At 44.3% G+C, this 23,474-nt stretch overlaps 1 protein-coding gene across 4 annotated transcripts in view; it reads left to right on the forward strand.

The window, feature by feature from the left end:
- Aplf (aprataxin and PNKP like factor) overlaps positions 1-23,474 on the forward strand; it is a 64,616-nt gene that overhangs the window by 21,399 nt on the left and 19,743 nt on the right. For 3 of the 4 annotated variants that reach the window (XM_085690613.2, XM_048416481.3, XM_048416482.3), the window contains exons 6-9: positions 3,282-3,469; positions 11,705-12,042; positions 16,137-16,262; positions 20,021-20,067. In XM_085690613.2, the coding sequence (XP_085546739.2) occupies positions 3,282-3,469; positions 11,705-12,042; positions 16,137-16,262; positions 20,021-20,067 (699 nt within the window). The remainder of the gene's footprint in view (positions 1-3,281; positions 3,470-11,704; positions 12,043-16,136; positions 16,263-20,020; positions 20,068-23,474) is intronic. The other variant, XM_048416483.3, reaches the window with a different exon arrangement.

Below are 23,474 nucleotides of genomic sequence, written 5' to 3' on the forward strand. Positions count from 1 at the left end.
AAAATGCATTGAGAAGTTTATGCCTCTCTGTTATCTGAGGAAGTTTACCCTAGTTCTGCCCACTGTAACAGAGTACTGTAGCCTAAATGTCCTATGTGATTTACTTTCTCACAGTTCTGGAGGCCAGAGATCCAATACCAAGGTGTCAGCATTGTGTGTTCTGATAGCTGTCTCCTCTATGTATCCTCTCCCCCCACCCCCCCCTCGCCCTCTCTGTCTTGCCCCCCCTCTTCTACCCTCCCCCTGTCTCTCTGTCTCTCTCTGTCTCTCTCTCTCTCTCACACACACACACACAAATGATTTTGAGATGTTGCAAACATTGCATTTGCAGCAATTTGCCAGTGTCTCTATTCTGTGCTTTGGAGACATTTGGAATAAATAATCCTTGCTTGACTGCAGGTGCTGCGGCACAGCAGCTGGTCTAATAGAAGACACACTAGCCTGAGCGTGCTAGAGACGTGTGTTTAAAAAAGGAACAGGATCGTGAGATCCATTGTACTACTTAGAAGAACATGCACTTAAATGGATGAACTTTATCTGGAACTTTCCATAATTGACCGTAATGAAACGGGGAAATGACTGAATGAAAGGTGACTACTCTGTGTTACTCCTGCTTTGGTGCGATGGGTAGTTCTGCTGATGATGTAGACAGTTGTTGAATGCTGCACAGCCGCAGGGATGAACCTGATTGGGATGGTGAGGAGCAGTGAAGAAATATAAACACACGGAAACACAGAAACACAGAAAATCCTGGATTGAGTAGACTGGGCTCTCAGATGGAAAAACTGCAGCACCCTGGAAGCTCAGCATGCCTGTGTGTGTGTTTGTGTATGTATGTACGTATGTACGTATGTATATATGCAGTTGAGTATGTATGTGTTACACACACACACACACACACACAAATAGGGCAAGGAGTCAGGGTCATTGTATATAGCTGAACAGGAGGCCAGTTTATGATATATAGGTAAACAAGGAGGCGGAGGCAGGCTTAGTTTATCTCAGTAGGAACTGTCTCTGTGGGAGTGGTCTTCAGGCCATAAATATCCACAGGGAGGAAGCTGTGGTGTATATTTTCTGCACACATTGTCAGCATCTACACTCAGACTCCCATGGAAGGTTATCCCGTGGGACTGGGACATTGCAGTTCTCAACATGGCTGTGCCCATGCCAACAGCACATTTGTTTGCTCAGCACTTCCTCTGCTCTCTACAGCCATGTTCCAGTGGAGTTTATTCCCTGAACTGCTCTAGACCCTTTGGGTGTCCTTCAGAATAAGGCTAAGTGACTGATGCCCATAGGCCAGATGTGGCCACTGCCCATTTTCGTGAGTAAACTTGTACTGGAGTGCAGCCGTGCTCACCAGTCTCTGTCTGATGACGGCCTCTGTCGGGAAGGCAGGGCTGAGTGGCTGGAGCGGTGCTCACCAGTCTCTGTCTGATGACGGCCTCTGTCGGGAAGGCAGGGCTGAGTGGCTGGAGCGGTGCTCACCAGTCTATGTGATGAAGGCCTCTGTCGGGAAGGCAGGGCTGAGTGGCTGCAGCCGACATCCTGTAGCTCTCTACAGAACGTCATATTCTGTGTCTTTTTCTAGAAGAATATTACTAAACTCTGCCTTAGAATGACAGCAACTACAAATTGTTTCACACCTGCATCCTAGCTCTCCAGGGAATCTTCAGACGCATTGTAGTTGTATTTATAATTCACTCAGTCAAAAGTCTTGAGCACTAGTTTTATCTGAGGCACATTTTCTGGCCCTGCAGACCTTCCTGAGGGGAGGATGGGAAGCAAGGCCCTGGAGTCTGTGCCCTCAGGAGCTCCCGCTGCAGTATAGAGGACACAATTAACCAGGAGTGTTTTCCTCCCGCAGTACAGACTGGTTCATCTTTTCTGATTAGGTGATTATGAATTTGTTGATAAATGGGATCCTTACTATGGTTCACCAACTACACTGAACTTTGGATAATATGTGGAATACAGTGTCCATTGTTAAGAGATTTCTTTATTTACAGTCTGCAGAGGATGTTCTCTTTCTGGGATTTTGGAGTTTTTTACATATATCTGTAATAATTTAGGCTGGATTTCTTACTTGCTGGTAGACTTTCAGGACATAAAATTCATTGGGCTACTCTGTCAGCTTTTCTCAGAGAAAATTATTGCTACAATTTAAGAAATTGTAACAGATCTGTCGGGTTCTCTCTTAGTTCCTTTACTTCTAGTGACTCCATGAGTTCTTACAATGGCTGCTTTGCAGATTCAAACAAAAGACGGGGTTGGAGTGAACATTAAAGTGCCCAGTGCCTCTGAGCCCGGTGCTCTCTGGGGTTGGAGGTCTTGGCCACTGTGCCACCTAATGCTGTCTGAGATGTGTAACTGGGTATTTCCCAGTGGACGTTACCGCAGTGAAGCTTGGATTTTGCTGGTGACCATCTCTATTACTCTGGGCTGTACCCCTCAAGATAGGATCTCTCACCAGATCTGGAGCTTGGTGGAGTTTGGCTCCACCCACTGGCCAGCATCAACCCCAGCTGATCTTTATCTCTGTCACCACCACAAGTGCTGGGGTTACAGGCCCACAAAACTCTACCCCCACCTTTTTTTTTTCTTTTTCTTGTGTTGGTGCTGGATCCAAACTCAGACCCTTCAGCTTGCACAGCAGTTACCCCACCCACTGAGCTACCCCACCCACTGAGCTACCCCACCCACTGAGCTACCCCACCCACTGAGCTGCCCCACCCACTGAGCTGCCCCATCCACTGAGCTACCCCACCCACTGAGCTACCCCATCCACTGAGCTACCCCACCCGCTGAGATACCCCACCCACTGAGCTGCCCCACCCACTGAGCTACCCCACCCACTGAGCTGCCCCACCCACTGAGCTGCCCCATCCACTGAGCTACCCCACCCACTGAGATACCCCACCCACTGAGCTACCCCATCCACTGAGCTACCCCACCCGCTGAGATACCCCACCCACTGAGCTACCCCACCCACTGAGCTACCCCACCCACTGAGCTGCCCCACCCACTGAGCTACCCCACCCACTGAGCTGCCCCACCCGCTGAGCTGCCCCACCCGCTGAGCTACCCCACCCACTGCGCTACCCCACCCACTGAGCTACTCCACCCACTGAGCACCCCACCCACTGAGCTACCCCACCCACTGAGCACAGCTGTGAGCATTTGCTATTTTATCCTCTTTAGTATGTGGAGTATTGACCTTTGAAGATACAGGAAGTGGTTTTCTTCTTGTTCTTTGTGTGTGTCTGTCTGTGTGTTAGATAAGGATGCTGCTGTCCAGAGGGGTGGAAAAGAAGGAGTCTGCAAAGATAAAGCCCCAGTGAACATCACATGTCATGGAAGAAAGCGATTGATTCCACCAGGAAATTCAGAACGTGTGTCGGCAGAACAGGATCCTGGGAAAAAATGTAAAAGTTCTGATCAAGAAGATCCAGTTGTTTCATCTAAGGTGATTAAAAAGTGTATTATTTATTTTCTTTGTCTGATATTTGAGACAGTAATTAGTTCCTTTCAGCCATTTGGATAAAATCAAGTGATAGGAATGAATTATGTGCTGATTTACCAAACTAAGCTGCCCCTTTTTTGAGTTTATATAGATTAAAAACTAGCGCTCTCTCTATATCTATCTATCTATCTATCTGTCTATCTATCTCTATGTTTTAAAGAGGGCACCAGATCCCCTGGAACTGGAGTTACAGACCCTCGTGAGCTGCCATGTGGGTGCTGGGAGTTGAACCTGGGTCCTCTGGAAGAACAAGAAGTCAGTGTTCTTAACTGCAGAGCCATCTCTCCTACCCCCCATTTTTTGCTTTATTAAAATTAATTTTTAATATAGAGGGAGAATTTGCATTGTAGAATGTATTTCAGAGTAGAAAGGGTGGAGACCGCTTGGCTCTTGTCTTAGTTTGTTCTGAGCACCTGGTTGCTGTTGTGTGTGGACCTCATGTAACCACTGTGAACGAGGCCGACGAGAAGAGCGAATGGTGGACCGGGTGTCACAGTGCCAAGGGTCACTTTGCTGTGGCTCTTCAGTGATTGCAGACCTTTGGTTCCTCTTCCTGTTGGTACCAATCCTCTAGAATGGTTTGGCTGAATTGACATTCCTTGATGGTGGATAGTTAAAAAAAAATGAGGCCTGTTTATTATATGAAGTTTTCATTTTTTTTTAACTTGGATGTTGTAGCATATTAATATAAGCCAGACTTTTTAAAAAAGAAATCAATAATTTTATTTATTCTTTGGGAATTTTGTATTCCTTAACTTCTCCCATAATCACCCTCTCCATTCTTCTGCTCCTACCTACATAGCTGAGTTTTCTCTCTCCCAGTCCCATCAGATCCACTTTGTGTAGTCTTAGGAGTGAAGGCTGCCTGGACTGTGACTAATTTACCAGGGGTCACATCCTTGGCAAACACGACCCTCTCTCCCAGCAGTTATCAAAAGCTGTGAGCGCCTCAGTTAGCAGGAAATCATGCTCACCTGCTTCCTCTAGCTGGATTCTGTGGAGCCGGAGCTTGCATGGGGTTTGCGCATACTGATGCATTTTAACAGGAAGCAGTAGCAGTGGCCCCAGGCCTTTTTCCTTTGCCAGTGGTAGCTGAAGGTGACAGTTTTTATGGTCCTGTAGGCCGCTGCCTGAGCTCTTCTGTGGGCCTCTTAGTCTCAGGAAGCCAGGCAGGTCCTGCCCTGGTGGCGGGCACACTGGGTCAGTGAAATGTCACCAGCTTCCCAGAGGTCAGACTCATACAGCACCTTCCCTAGGGAGAGAGCAGACTCTCCCTAGCCGCTCTCCCTGCCAGAGAAGTGGATCTGTTCTCTAAGACTCAATGTCTTTGTTTACTAATGGAGTCAAGTGTAAGAAATCCAAGCAAGATAAATTCTGGCTCATAGATATTTGCTGTTAAATCTTCTAAAATGCAGCTTGTCTTATAAAAAATTTTAGTATTCCTATATTTTGAATAGTGAGCATACCAATTCACTTTGCCTATTTTACAAGAAATATTTAGTTTCAAAGAGATGTTTTAATATGTTTCATACTGACTAAGTTTGATAATTATAAGAAAACTTTAAGAAATATCTTGTTAGCTAATAAGTAGGAGAAAAGCAGTAAGCAGATTCCAGTTAGTTAAGGCGTCTGTGAGGTTTTGGTGACATCAGGGAGCACAGCAGATCCAGGAGGGGCCATCAGCTCTACAGTTGTTCTTCCCGGGAGGGTCCTGAGGGAGCTTACCTTTCTTTGTTTAGTGGAGAAGAGGCCCAAACTGTCATAACCTCTGTGCTGGGCTCTAGTGAAGTTGAGCCAGAGGACAAGGCTGAAGCTGAAGTTCCAAGCCAGACTTGGCCAAGCTCACTCTCTGTGTGTACCCTGTTTGTCTTAGTTCTTAGCCCTGGAGAGCATCCAATCTTGATGGGATAGCACAGCAAAGAACAGGGAGACAAGTTCATCGAGAGAGAAAACAAAAGGTTGGCTGGCCCATCTAGTCTAATATGCAGAGCTGCCTTACAAGACCTCAGTCCAGGACTGTAGACATTTCCCTAAGAAAGGCTGGAAAATGAAGTGGGGAGAATGGGCAGAAATCCTTTCTGGCCCATTTCCTGAGATGTGACTCATGTAGTCCATGGCCTGTGTATAATTAGTGCCTTAAGTGTGCTCCTGCGATTTGAACAAGCCCTCAAGGAGAGCTGCTGATGCGCCAGCCATCCTTCTGTACCCGGAGGAAACTGAAGCCCACGTCACGCTGCTCAGGAGCTCTGGTGGCCACAGTAGACGCTTGTGTGTGCAGTGGGTTTTCTTGTTGTGCACATTAGACTGTGCGAGTTTTGCGGCTAGTACTTCTCTCTTCATGACACCAATTGTTTGTTTATAGTCCAGGACTTTGTCAGTTCTATGGGTTTGCTGCATCCTTACAGGCTGTGCATCTGTCCAGCTTATGGCCAAAGTGAGGGATCTGGAGTCAATGAAAAGGACACTGCTGTGGTTTGGATCCTATGTCTCCTATACAATTCTATATTGACACCTACATCTAAAAGTCCTACTCTCCCTGTGCAGTTGCATTAGCAGGTGCTTGATCAATTGATCAGTAGGATCCATGCTTGTGAGTGGACTCACACTGCTAAACAAGCCCACAGGAGTCGGTACACTCTGTCTGCCCTTTTGTCGTAAGAGGATGGAAGTGCACGTCCTGCTGTGCCTCCGTCAGAACACGTTTGTCCTCCTTTCTCTTCTGCCCTATTAGGACAGAGCAGGAATTCCCACATCAGATGTCACAGCTGACCGTACATTCTGGTACTCCAAACTGAGAGAATACGTGGCCTGGGCTGTGATACTCTGTTCTAATGGCATAGACACTGAGAAAATACATTCTGTGGTTTATAAATGACCTGGGCTGTGGTGCTTTGTTCCTGTAGCATGGACACTGAGACAGCAGTGTTTCTTTTATGTAATCTAATTAGAACAGTCACAAAAGGAAGCACAACCAAAACAACTTCTGCAAAATACTATCATAAAATTATTAGTTATCTCTTGCTGTAATCAAAGCAAGCCCTGCACTTAATCACTTAACACAATTATTTCACACAGTTCTATGAGTTGGCTGGGCTTGATTGGACACCTCTTTTATGACACATTTTTGGTATTAGCAGAGGTGCGTTCATCCCAACTGACTTTGCTGTCCAGAATAGTGCCTCTACAAGGATTGATGGACTATGTGAAAGCTTGCTGGGCCTTTCTCCCTCCAGTTACCATAGGTAGTTGAGACTGAATACCTTTACCTGACAGCTGAATTCCAAGAGGGTAAAATTTTTAAAAGCTGCCAGATCTTTTAAGGCTCAGGGCTAGAACTGGCCATTTCTGCTGTACTTTTTGGTCATAGAAAGTTACAAGGTTCCAGGTAGATGACAGACTAAGTATGAGAGCAAGGGAGAGCAAATACATACTGAGAATCCCTAATCCCAAAGTAAAGTAAAAATTGAAACTTTTTCCATACTGACAAGATTCTCAACTCACTTGGGACTTTGGATAGTTTCAGATATTGGTGCTCAACTGTAAATCTTTACAAATACTCCAGACTCCAAAAACTCAGAAATCTTAAGCATTTCTGGTCATAAACGTTTTGAATAAGGGATAGTCAGTCAAATGTTGTCCTTAGAAATTTGGATACAAGGAAGGGCATTCATTTAAAATTGAAGCCAGCAGTAGAGACCTTCACAGGAAGAGGGACTAAAAATGTATTGGCCACTGAGGTCCTTTTAGCTTTCTAGAGAGAGGTTGGAATAGACAGGAGAATGACAATTGTATTGACAAGATTAGGAAATGCAGAGACTTTGAGCCACTTAAGGACAGAGAGACATTGCGTTGGGAAAGCGCCTAGGGTGCAGAACTTCAGTGCTCAGTGTCCGAACAATGGGTCCGGGGAAAGCAGGAGGCATGAAAGACAGGTTCCAAGCTTCCAGCTGGGATAGATAGATAATGTGTAGGGAGAAAGTACGGTAGAGGACAGAGGATCTCAGTTGTTAGGTTCTCAGTTTCAGGGACTAGACCTTAGGAAGCAGTAGTTCGCTAGTGCTTGAACTCTCAGTCTGAGGCTTGGGTATGAGGCCGGGGCTTTTCCAGTATTCTCCCAGAAATGTTAATGGGATTGATACAGGACTTTTAGGCACCTTATCAGCACAGACGTTCCTGCCAAGAGCATCTTGGAAACAGCAGCTCACCCTGCTGGATTTATGTTAGAGGGCAGTTCTTTATCCTACCTCTTGCAGTACATTAAAGCTTCAGATGACCAAGGGCAGGGAAGTGCTTACTAGACACGTTGCCGAGCTATTTTAATAGTCTTAAAAGTGCGTTCTGTCTTCCTCAAAGGACCACTAGCCCCAGGATCTCCAGTCTCAAGCACATAGACTTACTTTGTAGGTGATCTTTCTACTGTTACCGTGACTCTCTAGCCTCCCATGCCTAATCCTTTACGTGTCCATCAAATCTTAGTGCACAGCGGGGGATGCTATGTAAAACTGAAGCCCTCATCCTCCTCCTTGCACCTTCCCTTTTTCCTGCTCCCTTACCCCCACTCCCGCCCCAGGTACTGTCTTGCTTAAGCCCATGAGCTTTGGAATTGGCACATTTCAAATTTATGTATCAGCAAACTTAAAAATTACTGTGTGTAATGGATTTTGGGATCATTTATAAATAATTGAAACCAAGAATGTTAAATTCTTGAATGCCAAGGCCGCTATATATTAATATTGCATGAGCTCCATAAAGAGCATTATGATTTCCAGCTTTTGTGTCTCATTTGATTTTTGGGGGGATGGGGTATCTCGGGTCTCCCTACATAACCCTGGCTGTCCTATAACTCACAATGTAGATCAGACTGGCCTTGAATTCAAAGAGATCCACCTGCCTCTACCTCCTAAGTGCTGGGATTAAAGGTATATGCCACCATGCCCAGCTATCTGTCTTATTGTAATATTGACACCTGTGATTTTAATCTTCCTTTCTCTCTAAATCGGAATGTGTGCATGTTCTGGTGAGGAACTAAAGTTTAGTTTTCAATAAAACAGATTCTTTGTTTCTTAGAACTGCAGAAAGTTGAACTATGATATTATACATTTCATTCTCTTTAGTTTTTCATTTTTAAATAGCAGAATAATACAAGCTTATTACCAAAATAGAATATCCAGAAGCATATATATTAAAGATGAAGGCTTCCATGTGCCTTGTCCTTCAGTCCTATTGTTGTACTGACTTTTGTAGCCTTACAAAATATTCATCAGGATTTACACAGGCAAATGCTCACACATGCATATATAGAGATGTTGTATTCGTTTCTGACATGGTTTCGCAATGTAACTTAGCTTGGCTCGTAACTTGCTCCCTCTGCCACAGCGTTCAAGGACTGTGATGACAGGTGTGTGTGTGACTGCTCTTGGCTAAGAGAATTTTTTAATTTAAATTTTTTGAGAGTTTAATACTTGAGTACCTATTTCCATCCCTTCCCCCACTCCCACTTAAATTTATGACCCCTTCCTCTTTAATTCTCTTTGTTAAACTCTAAGGCACACACGCAACCTACTGAATCCACCCCGTGCTGCTTATGTGTTCATGTGTTTAAGGCTTCTCCTTTGGGACTAGATGACCTATCAGAGGACTCATCCCTGGAGAAAATGGAATCTCCCTCTCTCAGTGGCAGTTGATTGTGGCAGCTCTTTATCTAGGGCTGGGGTCTTGTTAGATTTCCTTCATCTGTGTTGGCATATCAAATGGTGTTTTCATTATACAGGTCTCATTTAGACTACATTGTTGAGGTTTGGTGGGTACAGGCTCCCTGCCATGTTTAGGAGACATTGTCTTACAGCAGGTGTTTTGGTCCCCTCCCTCTTAAAGGCCTTCTGCCCCCTCTCCATGGCTTACCCTGAGCCTTCAGGTTAGGAGTGGGGTTTGGGCACCCACTGTCATTTGCTTTCTGCATTTTGACTGACTGAGGGTCTCTGGAATCGTCATTAACTGCTTCAAAATCTCTGATAAGAGGTGGTGTGAGAGAATACGTAAAACTTTAAATATCGTCATAGAATAATGTTGTTCTTTAGTTAACAACGTCCTAGAGGGCAAGGAAGATGCCTCAGTGGGTAAGAACACTTACCATGAAAGCATGAGACCATCTCCAGTACCCACATGAAAAACCAAACACAGCCTCACTTGCCTGTGACCCCAGCATTGGAGGGAAGAGGCAGGCAGATCTGGAAAGTTCTCTGGCCAACCAGCCTAGTTTAAAAGAACCTGTTTTGAGCCCTAGTGTGAAGACTAAGAGAGAACGGCATCCGCTATCCTGCTCTGGCCTCTGTGTATGCCTATGGGGATATGCAAGCACCACCGCTACACTACATAAATAAACCCCTTTAAAAGTATCCTTAGTCATGCCACTATTAGGTGACCATCTCTACAATATTTTATAGAAAGGTTGTGTTCTAATTGATTTTATTACTTCCCGATGTATCTCTTTGTTCTGAAATAGATTGGCTAATAATAAATAAATGAGTGGGATTGTTTCCCCCAAGCTTTGCTGTGGCTGGATGCTGGAACAATGCTATGACTACCCCGTGAAGGAACCCTAGCAGTGAGAATACCCCTTTCCTGTGGGGCTTGTTCAAGGGCATGAAAATCATCTGCCCTTTCACCCCCAGGCTTTGCACAAAGATACCTGAGAAGACGGGAGCTTCTAAGGCCTAGGGAAGTGTGGTGTTTCTGAGCAGTCACGTCCTTCCTTTCTAAGGATGGAAAATGACCTCTAGAGCCCAGAAGTACCTCAGGAACAGTAATCTAACACAGTTTTGACTATTCGCTCAGCTGGCAGACTTACTGACTCACCCACAGCTGAACAGGAATGAAGGAAATAGGGGAGAGCTGTTGAGTGGGCTGGTAGGATCAGGACTTCTCAGCGCCGGTCCCTGAGTTCTAGCTGTTGGCTGTGCCTGTTGGTCCTCAATGGAAGGGGATGGGATTGGGGTGTGGTAGAGAAGCTTGGGAACAGAATGTTTGGTACAGAGAGATGTAGCCTAAATGCCACCATCCAAGTGTAAGTTACAAGAGACAGCCAAGCGACTGCTTTCCCTAGACTATCTGCTGGTGTGCAGAGCCATGGTAAGACCCACATTCCGTGGAGAACATGATTAGCCAGAATGGGTAGTATTTCCAAATATTTTTCCTTTAAAAATATTGAGCCATTTAAATAATTAGTCTAAAAGAAGTCATGTGAAAATGTCAAGAAGTTTGAACTATTAGCTATCCATTAGTGCTAAAATGAGCTTCCACCAGATGGCAGCCAACAGACCCCGAGCCCTTAGAAACGGAGGTGAGCACATTCATGTGTGTCTGGTGTGTGCTCTTCGTATCTGTGACTTGGCTAACAAGGACATTTGATGTTAGAGAGTTAGCAATGTTTCTACTTTCCAGGAAGAGGAGTACTTAAGTGATTGTTTCCGGAGACAAGGCCTACTCTTCATGCCGGTGGCCAGTCCAAGTTAAAAAAGCTTACAGGAATGGTTAGAATATCCCCTTGGTGCAGCGTGCCTGTGCCTTGGGCGCAGGGACTGTGCTGTAGCTCTCCCGTTTAAGGTGGGGCTCTCCACAGTCGCTTATTCTCTGCTTTCTGACCTGTTGTGTTCTTTCTCTGTGGAAAGAAGCCGCTTTGCTGAGAGGTGAGAGCACAGTCGTCTATGGGTGATCAGTATCAGAGGGTGGGTATCTGTTTCATCCTTTAACAAGATGGCGGTTGTCAGCTCTCTAGGGCTTACTTGGCTAAACTGACACTTACCAGACCGTCTCGAAGGAAAGTTGCTTGCTTTCTCCAATTGGTGATAGCAGACCCTCATGCAGATTTATCAGCAGACATGAACCAGCTTGATCCTTCTGCCATGTGGAAAGTACCATTGTTTAGAGAGAAGTAAGTATCACATTTAAGAACTTTTTGAGTTAGATTATGTGACAGGAAAGAGAGTATCATTATAGCTATAAATTGATACTGTAAGAACTACAAATTGTTAAGAAGTTTCTGAAGTAAAACCAGAAAATGGTGTCTTCAGTAACTTTTCATGTCGTAGAACTTGTGCTTTTGTCGTCTTAAACTTTGATTTTCATTTTTTTTTAAGTTCTCTTTTTTGAAGGGATGCCTTTTCTCGATTTCTTTTACAGGAAGTCCCAGAATCATTGTCTTCAGTCACAGTAAGTGACCCAGATATGGATACCGTGAAGACAAATGAACCGAGCAACACAGTTTCAGTAGAGGAACTTGGTGAGGTCTCCAGACACAAAGCTATCAGCAAACCGGCAGCTAATGACGAGGGTGAGAGTCAGTCGAGTGTCCAGAGTAAGGCGCTCCCTGAGACATCGCCAGGACTTCATCCAGAGTCCAGCTCTGCTCCCCGCAGTCCTGATGCTTCGCACGCCATGGCTGCTGACTCAGTTGTCGGCTGCTCAGAAGAAAGCAAGGTCCGGAGGACGTCCTGCATGTATGGGGCTAACTGCTACAGGTACGGTGGCCTCTGGGGTCATCAGCCCAGAGCGTCAGTGCTGGTGTGTGAGAGCTTAGTAAACCCTTGCCTTAGAGTGGGGCTCTTCAGTGCAGTTCTACCCGCTGGCACTTCCCACTGTGCATTCTGGCAAATCCTGCCAGCAGCTTTTAAGATATACAATGGGGAATTAAATGTTTATGTTCAGACATGCTGACTAATGCAAGGGTCTGGATACCAGGGAATCCAGACTTAAAAACTGAATCACACAGACTTAAATACCTGCTTATTTAATGTTTTAATTTTAAAGAGATAATTTTAAAAATAGTTATTGTACCCATCTACTCAGATAACTTTAGATTGTGTTTAGGCATTGTGTTATATGTCTATTCATACTTTTCCATAAAATAGAAAATGTTCTACTTTGAAAATTAGGAAAATGAAATTTTTATGAGTTCATATTTCATGCATTTAAATTTTAATCTTAGTTTTAGACCGTGGGTTTATAGCAGTACTTGCTAATCGGTGTGTTTCTGTTGTTAGCCATTCCTCTTGTCAATCTGTGTCTACGTAGTGTGTCCCCATGCTGTGTGCAGAGAGTGCACACACCGCACACTCTAGTTACTCCTCGTTAAAACACACTGCCATTTTAGCATTAGAGTAACAATATTTTAGCATTAGAGTAATGATATTTTTCAGTTTCAACAGCTCCAAGTTTTAAATTTAGACATGATGTTATTGTCTGTGGGATGTCCTTAAGCCTAGAACACAGTATAAAAATCTACAGCAAAAGTAGCTTGAGCCGCTCTGCTCTAGTGCCCAGGGACACGGGTTTGAATCCTGCCTGGTGATAATGATAATCGATAATTGATAAATCGATAAATCGTTATTGATAAATAGGGGGAAAACGTTTAAAAAAATCTACAGCAAAATGTAAGCTGTCTATTACTTTGAATTTTGAAAGATGTTCTGTGCCTGCATTAGTTGGCTAAGGCAGCCATAACACAATCCTGCAGACGGGCTTGCTTTAGTAACAGAATTTACCTTCTCTCAATTCTGGACACTAGAAGTGCTAGACTTCAGAGTCTGCAGGCCTGACTTCTCTTCTTGCTGTGAAGGTGGTTGTTTTCTTGGTGCTTTTTCTCCGTAGGTCATTTTCCTGGGGTCTCTTCCTCACCTCGGCAGATACCAGTCAGTTTGTGTTAGAGCCCAGCATTATGACCTCACTTAACCGTCATTATCTCTCTCACGGGTATTTTGGAGACTAGTGTAATGTAGGAGACTTGAAGGGGATATAATTCAATGAATGGCAGTATTCAACACTGTCATTTCCTTTCATTAAAAGGAGTAACTGTTTTATCAAATAATAATTCATTTGTAGTTTATAATGATATGTTAGTTGTAATCACTCAGCTTTAGGCAGTAACTACTTATTAAATGTGAAATAAAGAATGTCTAAAAAATGTTTAAATCAAAATATATTTGTAACAAAGAGGAGATGTTTATGTTTATAAGAAGGGAGAAGAATGGCATAGTGAGTTTGAGATAAACCCACATAGCCATACAGATCCATATCTATAAAATCATCAAAAGCCTAGCTTTTCTTCAGCCTCTTTAACCGCTTCCACTCTCTCAAGTGGATAATATCCCAAGTCTCTATATTTTCTTAGTTTACGTTCCTCTTTGTTTTGTGTTTCAATTTTTAAAAATTTATGTGCAAGGTCATGGGTTTTATTACAATATTTTCATATATTTGTTAGTGTAATTTATTCTAATTTATCCTCCTCTGTTGTCTTCCATGTTCTTTTTTTTGTTTTTTGAGACAGGATATAGAATATCCCTGCTTGTCCTGGAACTTGCTATGTAGACTAGACTGGCCTCAAACTCACAGAGATCCTCCTGCCTCTGACTCCTGAGTGCTGGGATTAAAGGCGTGCACCATCATGTTGGCTCTCTGTGCTCCTTTTACCCCTTCCCCCAACTGGCTGATTCCCTTTTCTTCCCAAACAGCTCCAGTCCCACTTTCACCTCACATTTATTAAGTTACTGTCTCTCTGTTTTCCCTTCCCCTTTAAGATCTATCTCCCTCTTTCTGCCCTTTGTCATTTAATGACCCTGCCTAACTCTAGGATCCACATAGGAGAAAGTGTAGCGTTTGTTCCTCTGGGGCTGGCTCATCTCACTGAACATGGGTTTGCAGTTCCATCTGGTTTTTCTGCAATATTATGATATTTAGAATGTAATTGTCATAAGCACACAGTAGAGTTCCCTAGAGACCACAGAGCATTGTTGTTACTACTGATCAGATGCAGAACAAGGAAGAAAAGCCAGATGCACAAATTTTATATTGGAGCTAAGCAGTTATTTAAGGGTCAGTGGGACGTGTCAGTGCCTGTGCTGGATAGTTGTTTAGTAGTATTATTTTGTCAACTTGGCACAAGCTAGAATCATCTGAGAGTAGGGAACCTCAATTGGAAAAAAAGAAATACTTCCATGAGGTTGGACTGTAGGCAAGCCTGTGGGACATTTTCTTGATTGACTGATGTTGGGAGGGGTCAACTCTGAGCAGGTGGTCTTGAGTTGTACAAGAAAGCAGGCTGAGCCAGCCTGAGGAGTGAGCAAGCCAGCAAGCAGCGTCCTCCATGGCCTCTAATCCAGGTTCCGCCTCCAGGTTCCTGCCCCAGCTTCCCTCAGCGATGTTGTGTAACCTGAGTTGTGAGTGGGCACAAACCCTGTTTTCCCCAGGTTGCTTTTCATCAGTGGTTGACCACAGCAATAGAAAGCTAACCAAGACAGTGGGCACATGCTCTTGCCACCAAGCCTAATGACCTGAGTTGGATCCCTAAAACACACATAGTCAGAGGAAAGATGAACTCCCACAAGTTGTCCTCTGACCTCCACGTGTGTGCCAGGGTTTACACACACACACACACACACACACACATGCACATATGCACACACACACTCACAACACACACAAATAAAAATACAAAGGTGAGTTTTTAAAAGCTGTTAAATGATATTTGTAAAATGTGAAAAGGTATATTATTATTATTTTAAATAAATAAACATACTTTCTGGTTTCTCACTTTACATTTCTACCAGGGTAAACACACATGAAGAGATGGCTCTCAGCTCTAGTAATACATGTCTACCAGGGTGAACACACATGAAGAAATGGCTCTGGTAATCATTCTAAGAGCAGAGGAGAGGCCTGAACTGAAGAGATCGGCTGCCTTTAGAAGACAGAACAGAATACTTCGTATATTCAAATGAGGTTAATGACTAGAAAGGAAACGTGGGTCTCTCTGGAGTGCTGGTAATGCGTTTATCTTAGCAGAGGATACAGAAATCTTCAAAGGCCATAGACGCTTGTATTTGTTGTATATCTCTGTGAATGATGTAATGTTCACAAAATGCCATTTTGTACACATAACTTGTCACGTGACACTAGGACCTGATGTTTCCCTGGGAGTCCTGTGCTGACTAGCTGTGACTGGTGTCACCACTCTAGGGATGGTGGGACCTGGGAGAACGGAGCCAATAAATGAGGTGACCCAAAGTCTAGTGCAATAGCTGCTTTATTCCGAGTCCCAGGCAGTCTGTGCTCTGAGGGTTAGGAAAGGCCCCTGAGTAAAGGTCTCATGAGTTCAAACTGTGCACAGATACAAGGACAAGCCACACATGGAAACACGTTTTTCATAGAGGCATATAAGGGATAGATTAAACATCTAATTAAATGGCAGCAGCAATAATGAGTAAATTGAAGTAAACTCACTTCTGTCTGTTACCCCTGGGAGGAGCATGAAAGCACATTCCAAGAACAATTCTGTGTTTGAAGAAACCGAAGTCACAAGACTCTTGTTTTGCTTTCTTGGGGTTTTCTCACAAGCACCCAGAATTCTCTTCACAGGACTCCATTCCTGGATCGTTTTCCAGCAACTCTGTCAAGTTGCCCACCCACACGGCATGGAGATGTCTTCTGTGTTTGCATCAGCAGCGCAGGCTTTGGTTCCCTTCTGGAATAATCCGGCATTGCTTGGTTTCACTACAGCGACTACAGACCCATAACTTGCTGTGATTTTTCTTCTGACAGTGTGTTTACCCCCTCACAGGAAGAACCCTCTCCATTTTCAACACTTCAGCCACCCTGGTGATAGTGATTATGGAGACGTCCAAGACACAGATGGAGATGTAGCTGGTGACAGGCCCGAGTGTCCCTATGGGGCGTCTTGTTACAGGTAAGGAACCTGAGCCTGTGGCTGCCCTCCTCTCTCCTCCCTCAGCGCTTCTCAGCCAGGTGAGACCGAGTGACTTGAATGGCTCTTCATCTTAAGCCTGCAGTATAGTTTTCATTAAATTTATGTAGAACACATTTTCTTTCTGATAATTCTAAATTTTTATCAATTTTTATAAGTACCTGAAGCTTTTCTGTATTCCTGTCTAAAATACACAGATTAAGTTATAATATACTGCAATACATACTCTATGAAGACTCTGAGATGTGATTTATAAGTCGATTGGGAATGTTATCTCTGTTTCTGTCTGCTTCCTCAGCTCCCACTAATCCACCCCTCTTGGCAATGCCCAGGACTCAGTGACAGCTGAAGAACACGGGAGCCTTCCCTCTGTCCATCCACATTGTTGTTCCCCTCCCCGTGTCAGGCAGAGCCTCCCCCTGCATGTCCACACTGTCTTTCTCCCCCATGTCAGGCAGAGCCTCCCCCTGCACGTCCACACTGTCACCCTCCCCCTGTATCAGGCAGAGTAGACCTGTCCATACCACAGTCTGTCTTTATTGTAATGTCTCCCCAACCAGGCAGCAAGCATATTACATTGACAGAAAAGATTCTTGTTATTTTGAAACCTGGTTTAATGATTGAGTCGGCTTGAATTTAACCAAACTACAGAAGAAAGTAATCCCAAACCCAGCGAGCTTTAATGCACATAGGTAACTCTGAGTCCAGACTGCCGACTGAATGTACGGCCTCTGGCGCTGTCACACATGGCCATTGTTACTGAACACACCAGGGCTCTCCAGGCTGCATCTGCAGATGCCCCAGCTAGTTCCTCTGTTGTCGGATCGTGTGTTGTGTGTTGTTCAGATCGTCTCAGTAACAAAAATTCTTCCGAATTTTTAAACCTCTTTACTTGTATGTTTATTTTTTTTCTTTAATCCTGTCAGTTTTTTATGTCTTAAAAACTTAAGTCTTTCCTCACTGGAAAAGCCCTAGATGTTGATCTTATGTCTGCCACTTTGCTGGAACTGCCCACTGTGAATCTTCTGGTGGAGGTGTAGGCTTCTTAAAGAGAGGACCGTGTCACTTACAAAGAGGGGTAGTTTGACTTCTTCTTCTCCCCCTGTGTGTCCCTTTTATTTCTTTGCTTTACCGCTCTGAGATGTTACAAACTAACTGGAAAAGAGAGTTGAGAGTGAGCAACCTTTCTTGTTTCCTCAGTCACCTTGATGTTGTCCTTGGGTCACAGAGAACTCAATACCGAGCTGCCTTCATTTAACCAGACATGGGTCTTGGAGCCCACGTAGCAAGCAGGTGCCAGGGACGCTGTCTCCCTGGTAGTGGCCCCTGCCCCAGTGCTTAGAGGGGTAGGGTCTTTGGAAAGCTCCTGTTTGAGTGTGTAGCCTTAGGAGTCGCGGATCCCTGTGCTGTCCTGTCTCCAGGAACCCACTAGAAAAATTTGTGCAGAACCCCTGAGTGTTGGCCTGCAGCATTGGTCAAGCTACCAGAAAAGGAGTTTGTGTTATAATTGCAGAGAGCCCTCTGAAGATAGCCTGTCAGAGAGGAAACAGAAGCTGCTTCCTCAGAGCCATCAGTAGAGAGGCCCAGGGAAGGGAGGGTGTGGGAGGTGACCAGATGCAGGAGAGATGCAGAGCCACAGTGCTGGTTACTGCACCCCGTCTTATGACACTGCATCTTCGCCTTCTGTTTGAAAGTGGCAGTCCTGTTCACCTCTTGTCCTGCCAGCCCGTGTCAGGCAGCCTGTAGCTTTTGGTTCACCTGTTTCACTTGTTTGGAAAGCCCAACATTTACGTACTTGGAATTTCTAAGCTGAATGTTGAAGGACACTCATGATAAACAACGAAGACCGTATTTAACTTTCCAGTGATCCTGCTCAACTGTTATTAAGTGGGGAGAAGGACTGGACATGTTCATGGAAAAAGAAAAAAAAACCCTTTAAGTTTCAAGTGACTCCAGAAAATAATAAAATAATAAGTGTTCCATGTAGAAAATAATACTTACCAGTCAGGGTTGTAGTTCAGTGGTTAGAATACTTGTCTGGCATGCTCAAGTCCCTGGGTTCGATCCCTAGTACTTCTAAAAAAGAACGGAAAGGAGGGAGAGAAGGAGAGACAGAGGGGACCGAAGGGGATAGTAAGAGAGGAGAGAGGAGAGGAGTATTTGTCAGTGGCTTATTCTTATTTTAGTAGAACTGAATTTTTTTAAAAATTAAAAACTGACAGAACTCCTGAGCTGCCCAGAATCTCTTTCCCTGATGAAGGAGGAAGCTCTTTGGTGTCAGTGCCTTGTTTCCATTCCTGGTCCATGATGCTCGGCACTGTCCTAACATGAACTGAGTCTACAAGTTGGTCACCTGCACCAGCGTGCTCAGCGGGGAAGGCCCACAGAAGCTTTGCGCTTGTCGCTCTGAGAGCACAGGGCAGTGGTCTCCTTCTTCTTCTGTCAAGCTTAAAGTTTCCGTTCCGGCAGGTCAGGCTTAGGTTAATTACCCCAACTACGTGGACTTAGGTAGACTCGTTTCCAGCCCTCAAGCCTGTGGAATTTCGACCCTAATTAGCCGTACAGTCACGCACTTACACTGTTTACTACTCACCCACAGGAAAAGCTGGGGAAAGAGGCTGTTAGCATCAGGGAGATGGCCCAGACACTTGGCACAGGGCTGGCCTGCAGAGTAGTCTGCCTGATGCTGGAACTGATCCCGGCAGTGCCTCTCCGCCACCAAACTCGTCCTCACCTGGTGTGGGCTCTGTTGTCAGTCTTCCTCAGACAGGGAAACTGAGGCTTAGCTGGCCAAAGGGTGTGTGAGCCAGGATTCTGAGCAGGTGTTCCTCGTGGTAATCCCTACCCTCCTTTCAATAGTGACATTCCTGTCTATAGAGTTTTTACTTTTCTTAAGAGTCAATAGAGGATGTCTTATGGTGGGAGTTTAAATTGCTCTTGAGTGGGCAGGGTACTGTGTTTTTTTCTTTTCTTTTTTTAATTTGTGTTGTTCAATATGCTAGTCAAGTTAGCTATAATTTGACTAAGTGAACTAAAATCAAATAGAACTCATTATAACTTACATGCAATGACATTGTAATTTTCTAAATCTCATCACTTAATAATGACTTCCAATTGTGTGGAATAAGGAAAATGCTTGGAACAAACATAAAATATTAGGTAATGCTAAAAACCAGGAAACAACTGTTTATAAATCAGATGGTTCCATATAATTAGAAAGTATTTATTTTATTTAGTAATTTCAGAGGCACAGAAATTTACTTTGAAGTAGTACTTTAAAGATATAACTTTATTATGGAACATTTTTACAAAGTGTACAGGTTTTAGCTGATAGAAAAGAACATTTTTATACTGGTGCTATATTTTATAGGTAGAAGATTTAATTATCTGATTATTATGAAGCTCTTAAGTCTAGTTTATTACTTTGTCTGCCCTCTCTCTATACTGTCGTTTCTTGAGTTCAGAGGTGCTAACCTGGCACAGGATGCGCACTCAGTAAATACTGTAACGAAAAGGCAGATACTGTTGGGCCGAGTAGCACATGCCTGATACGGAAGGAGATGGAGGAAGCAGAGGAAAGGGAAGAAGGGAGGAGGGAGCAGGGAATAGCGACACATCCTTTTGTAAGATGCTCTTGGGCCCTAGCTTTATCTGTAGGGTACTGAGCATGCTGCTTTATTTTCTTAGCACTCCCGGCCTCTGGAGAGCTCTGTCTATCTTTGCCTCCTTTTCTGTTTCAGGAAGAACCCCCAGCACAAGATGGAATACAGACACAGTGCACTTCTGGGTGAGTAACTGTGCTTCAGCAAACTCCACAGAGACCTGTGAGTAATTCTGATTGTTGCTGCTTTGGATAATTTCTCTTAGGTTATTTTTTTTATGAGTTTTTAGTTGATTTTTTTTTAAAAAGTGAACTTTCAGAAGCTAAGTATGTTAACTCATACCTGGAATCCCAATACTTGGGAGGCTGAGGCAGGAGGATTGCCTCAAGTCTGAGGCCAGCCTGGACAGCACAGCAATTCCCAATCCCAAATAAATGAAAGAATTACAAGCGTATATATAGCAAATGCCTTTCCCGATCATAGCCCAGTGGTGTATGGTTTCCCGTGTCTGCCAGGCGTCTTGTGTTTAAGTTGTGAGGACAGGACGGCCAAGCGGCCCGAGCAGCGATGGAAGCGCAGTGACTGCAGCGGGAAAGCCCGAGCGGGGGCTGGCTGTGCACAGTGCTTACTGTGTCGGTGCCTTATTACTGTAAGTAGTGTTTCCCATTTCCTGTCATCTTTCTGTCTTAGAGGGCTCTTCCTTCTCAAGGTAGTTTATCTCAACCAGAAGAATTTTTACACCCTTATTAAGCTGGGACAGTAGAATCAGTGCTGACATCTGAGGAAAGAATGAATAACTTGTGACTCACGATTCTTAGAAAGGATGAATTTTCCTCCTTCAACTAACCCGACCAGATTCTTCCCTTTGAACCAATCACTGTAGCTGGTGATTATTCTGAACCAGAGAATGAATCTTTTCCAGTACCACGAGGACTGTGGGCATATCTATAAAGTGTAAACCATCCAGTACCACCGGGACGGAGTGTAAACCTCTAACTGCCCAATTGACCTTTCTCTTACCTGTTTTTGAGCTCTTTAAGAATTTTCCTAGGGGGAAAAAAAAGAATTTTCCTTTTAGTAAACCTCAGCTTCTTTGGTTGTGTATTTAATGCAAAGACCACATCAGTAAATACTACTGCTGCCCCTGAGGAGAGAGAATAAGGCACTGGCTGTCCGGACCGTGCTCTCTAGTACCCCGTATGTGCATGTGTAAACAAGCTGAGACAAAGCCATGAAGATAACTCACAATCAGAGAAATCAACAAGAATCGCTTTCTTACCAACCACTTCAGTGCATTAGTGCTCTTGACTGGCGAGGTCTAGGGGCTGTTACGTGACAGAATTCTTTACTGGGTTGGATTTAATGATTTTCTAGCAATAATGCAATGTTTTATTTAACTGTATTTTACTGGGAAGTTATGCCGGTATATTATTCCATATAAAGACGTTGTCTATCTTTATAGAAATAGGAGCTTTTTACCTAAAAGCTGTCATTATGCATTATATAGCATAGTTTAAAATATCTGGATAGTCTTTACAAAGTTTGTTGGGATTTGTTGAAGTGTTTTCTAATTGAAGAATGTACTTTAGAATTGTGAACTTAAAGTAATTTTGAGATTACAATATAATTACAACATTCAACAGTGAATGTTTAAAGAAATTTTTTTTTTGTACGGGCATCACCTGTTTTTGTTAGCAGCACGGTATCACATGCATGGAGCACGGTTAACCAGGTAGCCTGAGCGTCTCAGTATTGCTTCCCACTGTTTCAGTTACAGCAAAGGGAAAAGTCCCAAAATAAGTAGCTCGTAAGATGTGACTACTGTTGTTGATTTAGTCCGTTTCATTATTGTTGCTATTAATCCCTTACTGTGCCCAGTTACAAACAGGGTTTATCCTGGTGTGTGTGTGTGTGTGTGTGTGTGTGTGTGTGTGTGTGTGTGTGAGAGAGAGAGAGAGAGAGAGAGAGAGAGAGAGAGAGAGAGAGAGAGAGCGAGCTGGCTTCGGGCTCCCAGGGAGCTCCTAGAGCAGTGTAGTAGGAACAGCTCTGAGCTCTGGGTCCCTCTGTGTACTGATGTAATCAGAACATCTTTCCTCTTCTAAAACTTGTAGGTCTGGATACTTTAAATAGAAATTAAATGTTAGGGTCTCACATTTTCTAATTTAGGGATATCTAAGACAGAATTCTGACAGTTGTTTTTCTCATCTCCCAGATGTTTAATGTTTTGCATTGCACAGATCCTTATCTCATATATGTATAGATTCATTTCCTCACATACTCATTTTTTCCTGTGCCATGTGTCTTCTGTGTGAGAAGGGTCGCAGGGATATGAGAAGTGCCCCAAAGTTAAGAGATCTTGAAAGAATCAATAGACTTGCCAACTGATGTGCATGGGACGGAGGCCAGCATGAGGGTGAGAAAACAGCAGTGCCTTGGACAGTAGTGCAGGTGATCAGGAGAATGGAGGTGACATTCCACATAGGGGAAGCAAGGAGAAAACCAAGCCCTTGTCTGTTTCTTTGAAAACATGTTGCATTTGAGGTGGACACCCGTGCCCACATTAGATAATACAGTATAGCACAGGATCAGTATGGAAGCAGCCACACTAGACTCTGGGTGTTTAATTTCTCACTCAGCCCCTCTGAAGTGCTGGCTCCACAGAGTTTTCTACATGTCGCTGCTCAGGGGTGGCGCTGCTTGTTCCTCTTGTCACCTGCCACGTTTCTTCTCTCTCTAGCTGGCATGAGCTCTTACTAGCTCTCCACACATTTTCAGAGTGCTGGAGCCTTGGCACAAGATAGTGGATGCAAGAGAAATCAGTGCCAGGAAAATTTGTCGTATACTTTGCTAGCTGTCTGCCCTCTTGACGGCATCTACAGGCAGTTATCACCAGCATTCACTTCTGACTAGTGGAGCTGTTCTCTCAAGCCCCCCTGTGCAGTATTTCCTTACTATGAGGTATGCACCCTGTCTATGTGGTATTCATCCTTCCAGACAACTGATGCTGTTGCAAGAACTCAGAGGGATCATTGAGAGCTGCTTTAAAGCTTCTAAATTTCTGCAGTAGTGTATACACACTGATATACTCTCCCTTCCCCCAAGAAACAGAACCCACTTTCTTTCTAGATAAGTAACAGGGCTTACCTGAGATTCAAGCTGCTACTTAGATAGGGAGAGCTGGGAGAATGCAGGAGTGTGGGCTGTCGGGGACCCGATGCAGGGGTGTGGACTGTTGGGGACCTGATGATGCAGGAGTGTGGGCTGTCGGGGACCTGATGCGGGGGTGTGGGCTGACGGGGACCTGATGATGCAGGAGTGTGGGCTGTCGGAGACCTGATGATGCAGGAGTGTGGGCTGTCGGGGACCTGATGCAGGGGGATACAATGCAGCAGATGTTTACAAGCTGCTTTACTACATGTGAAAACCCATTACCATCTTGGTACATTAAAAAGCAAAAGAACAAAACAAACTAACCTGGGCAGTAGTGGTGCACGCCTTTAATCTCAGCACTTGGGAGGCAAAGGCAGGCGGACCTCTGTGAGTTTGAGACCAGCCTGGTCTACAAGGCAAGTTCCAGGATAACCAGAACTGT

The sequence above is a fragment of the Myodes glareolus genome, chromosome 6, assembly GCF_982192425.1.
Source record: "Myodes glareolus chromosome 6, mMyoGla1.1, whole genome shotgun sequence".
NCBI lineage: Eukaryota > Metazoa > Chordata > Mammalia > Rodentia > Cricetidae > Myodes > Myodes glareolus.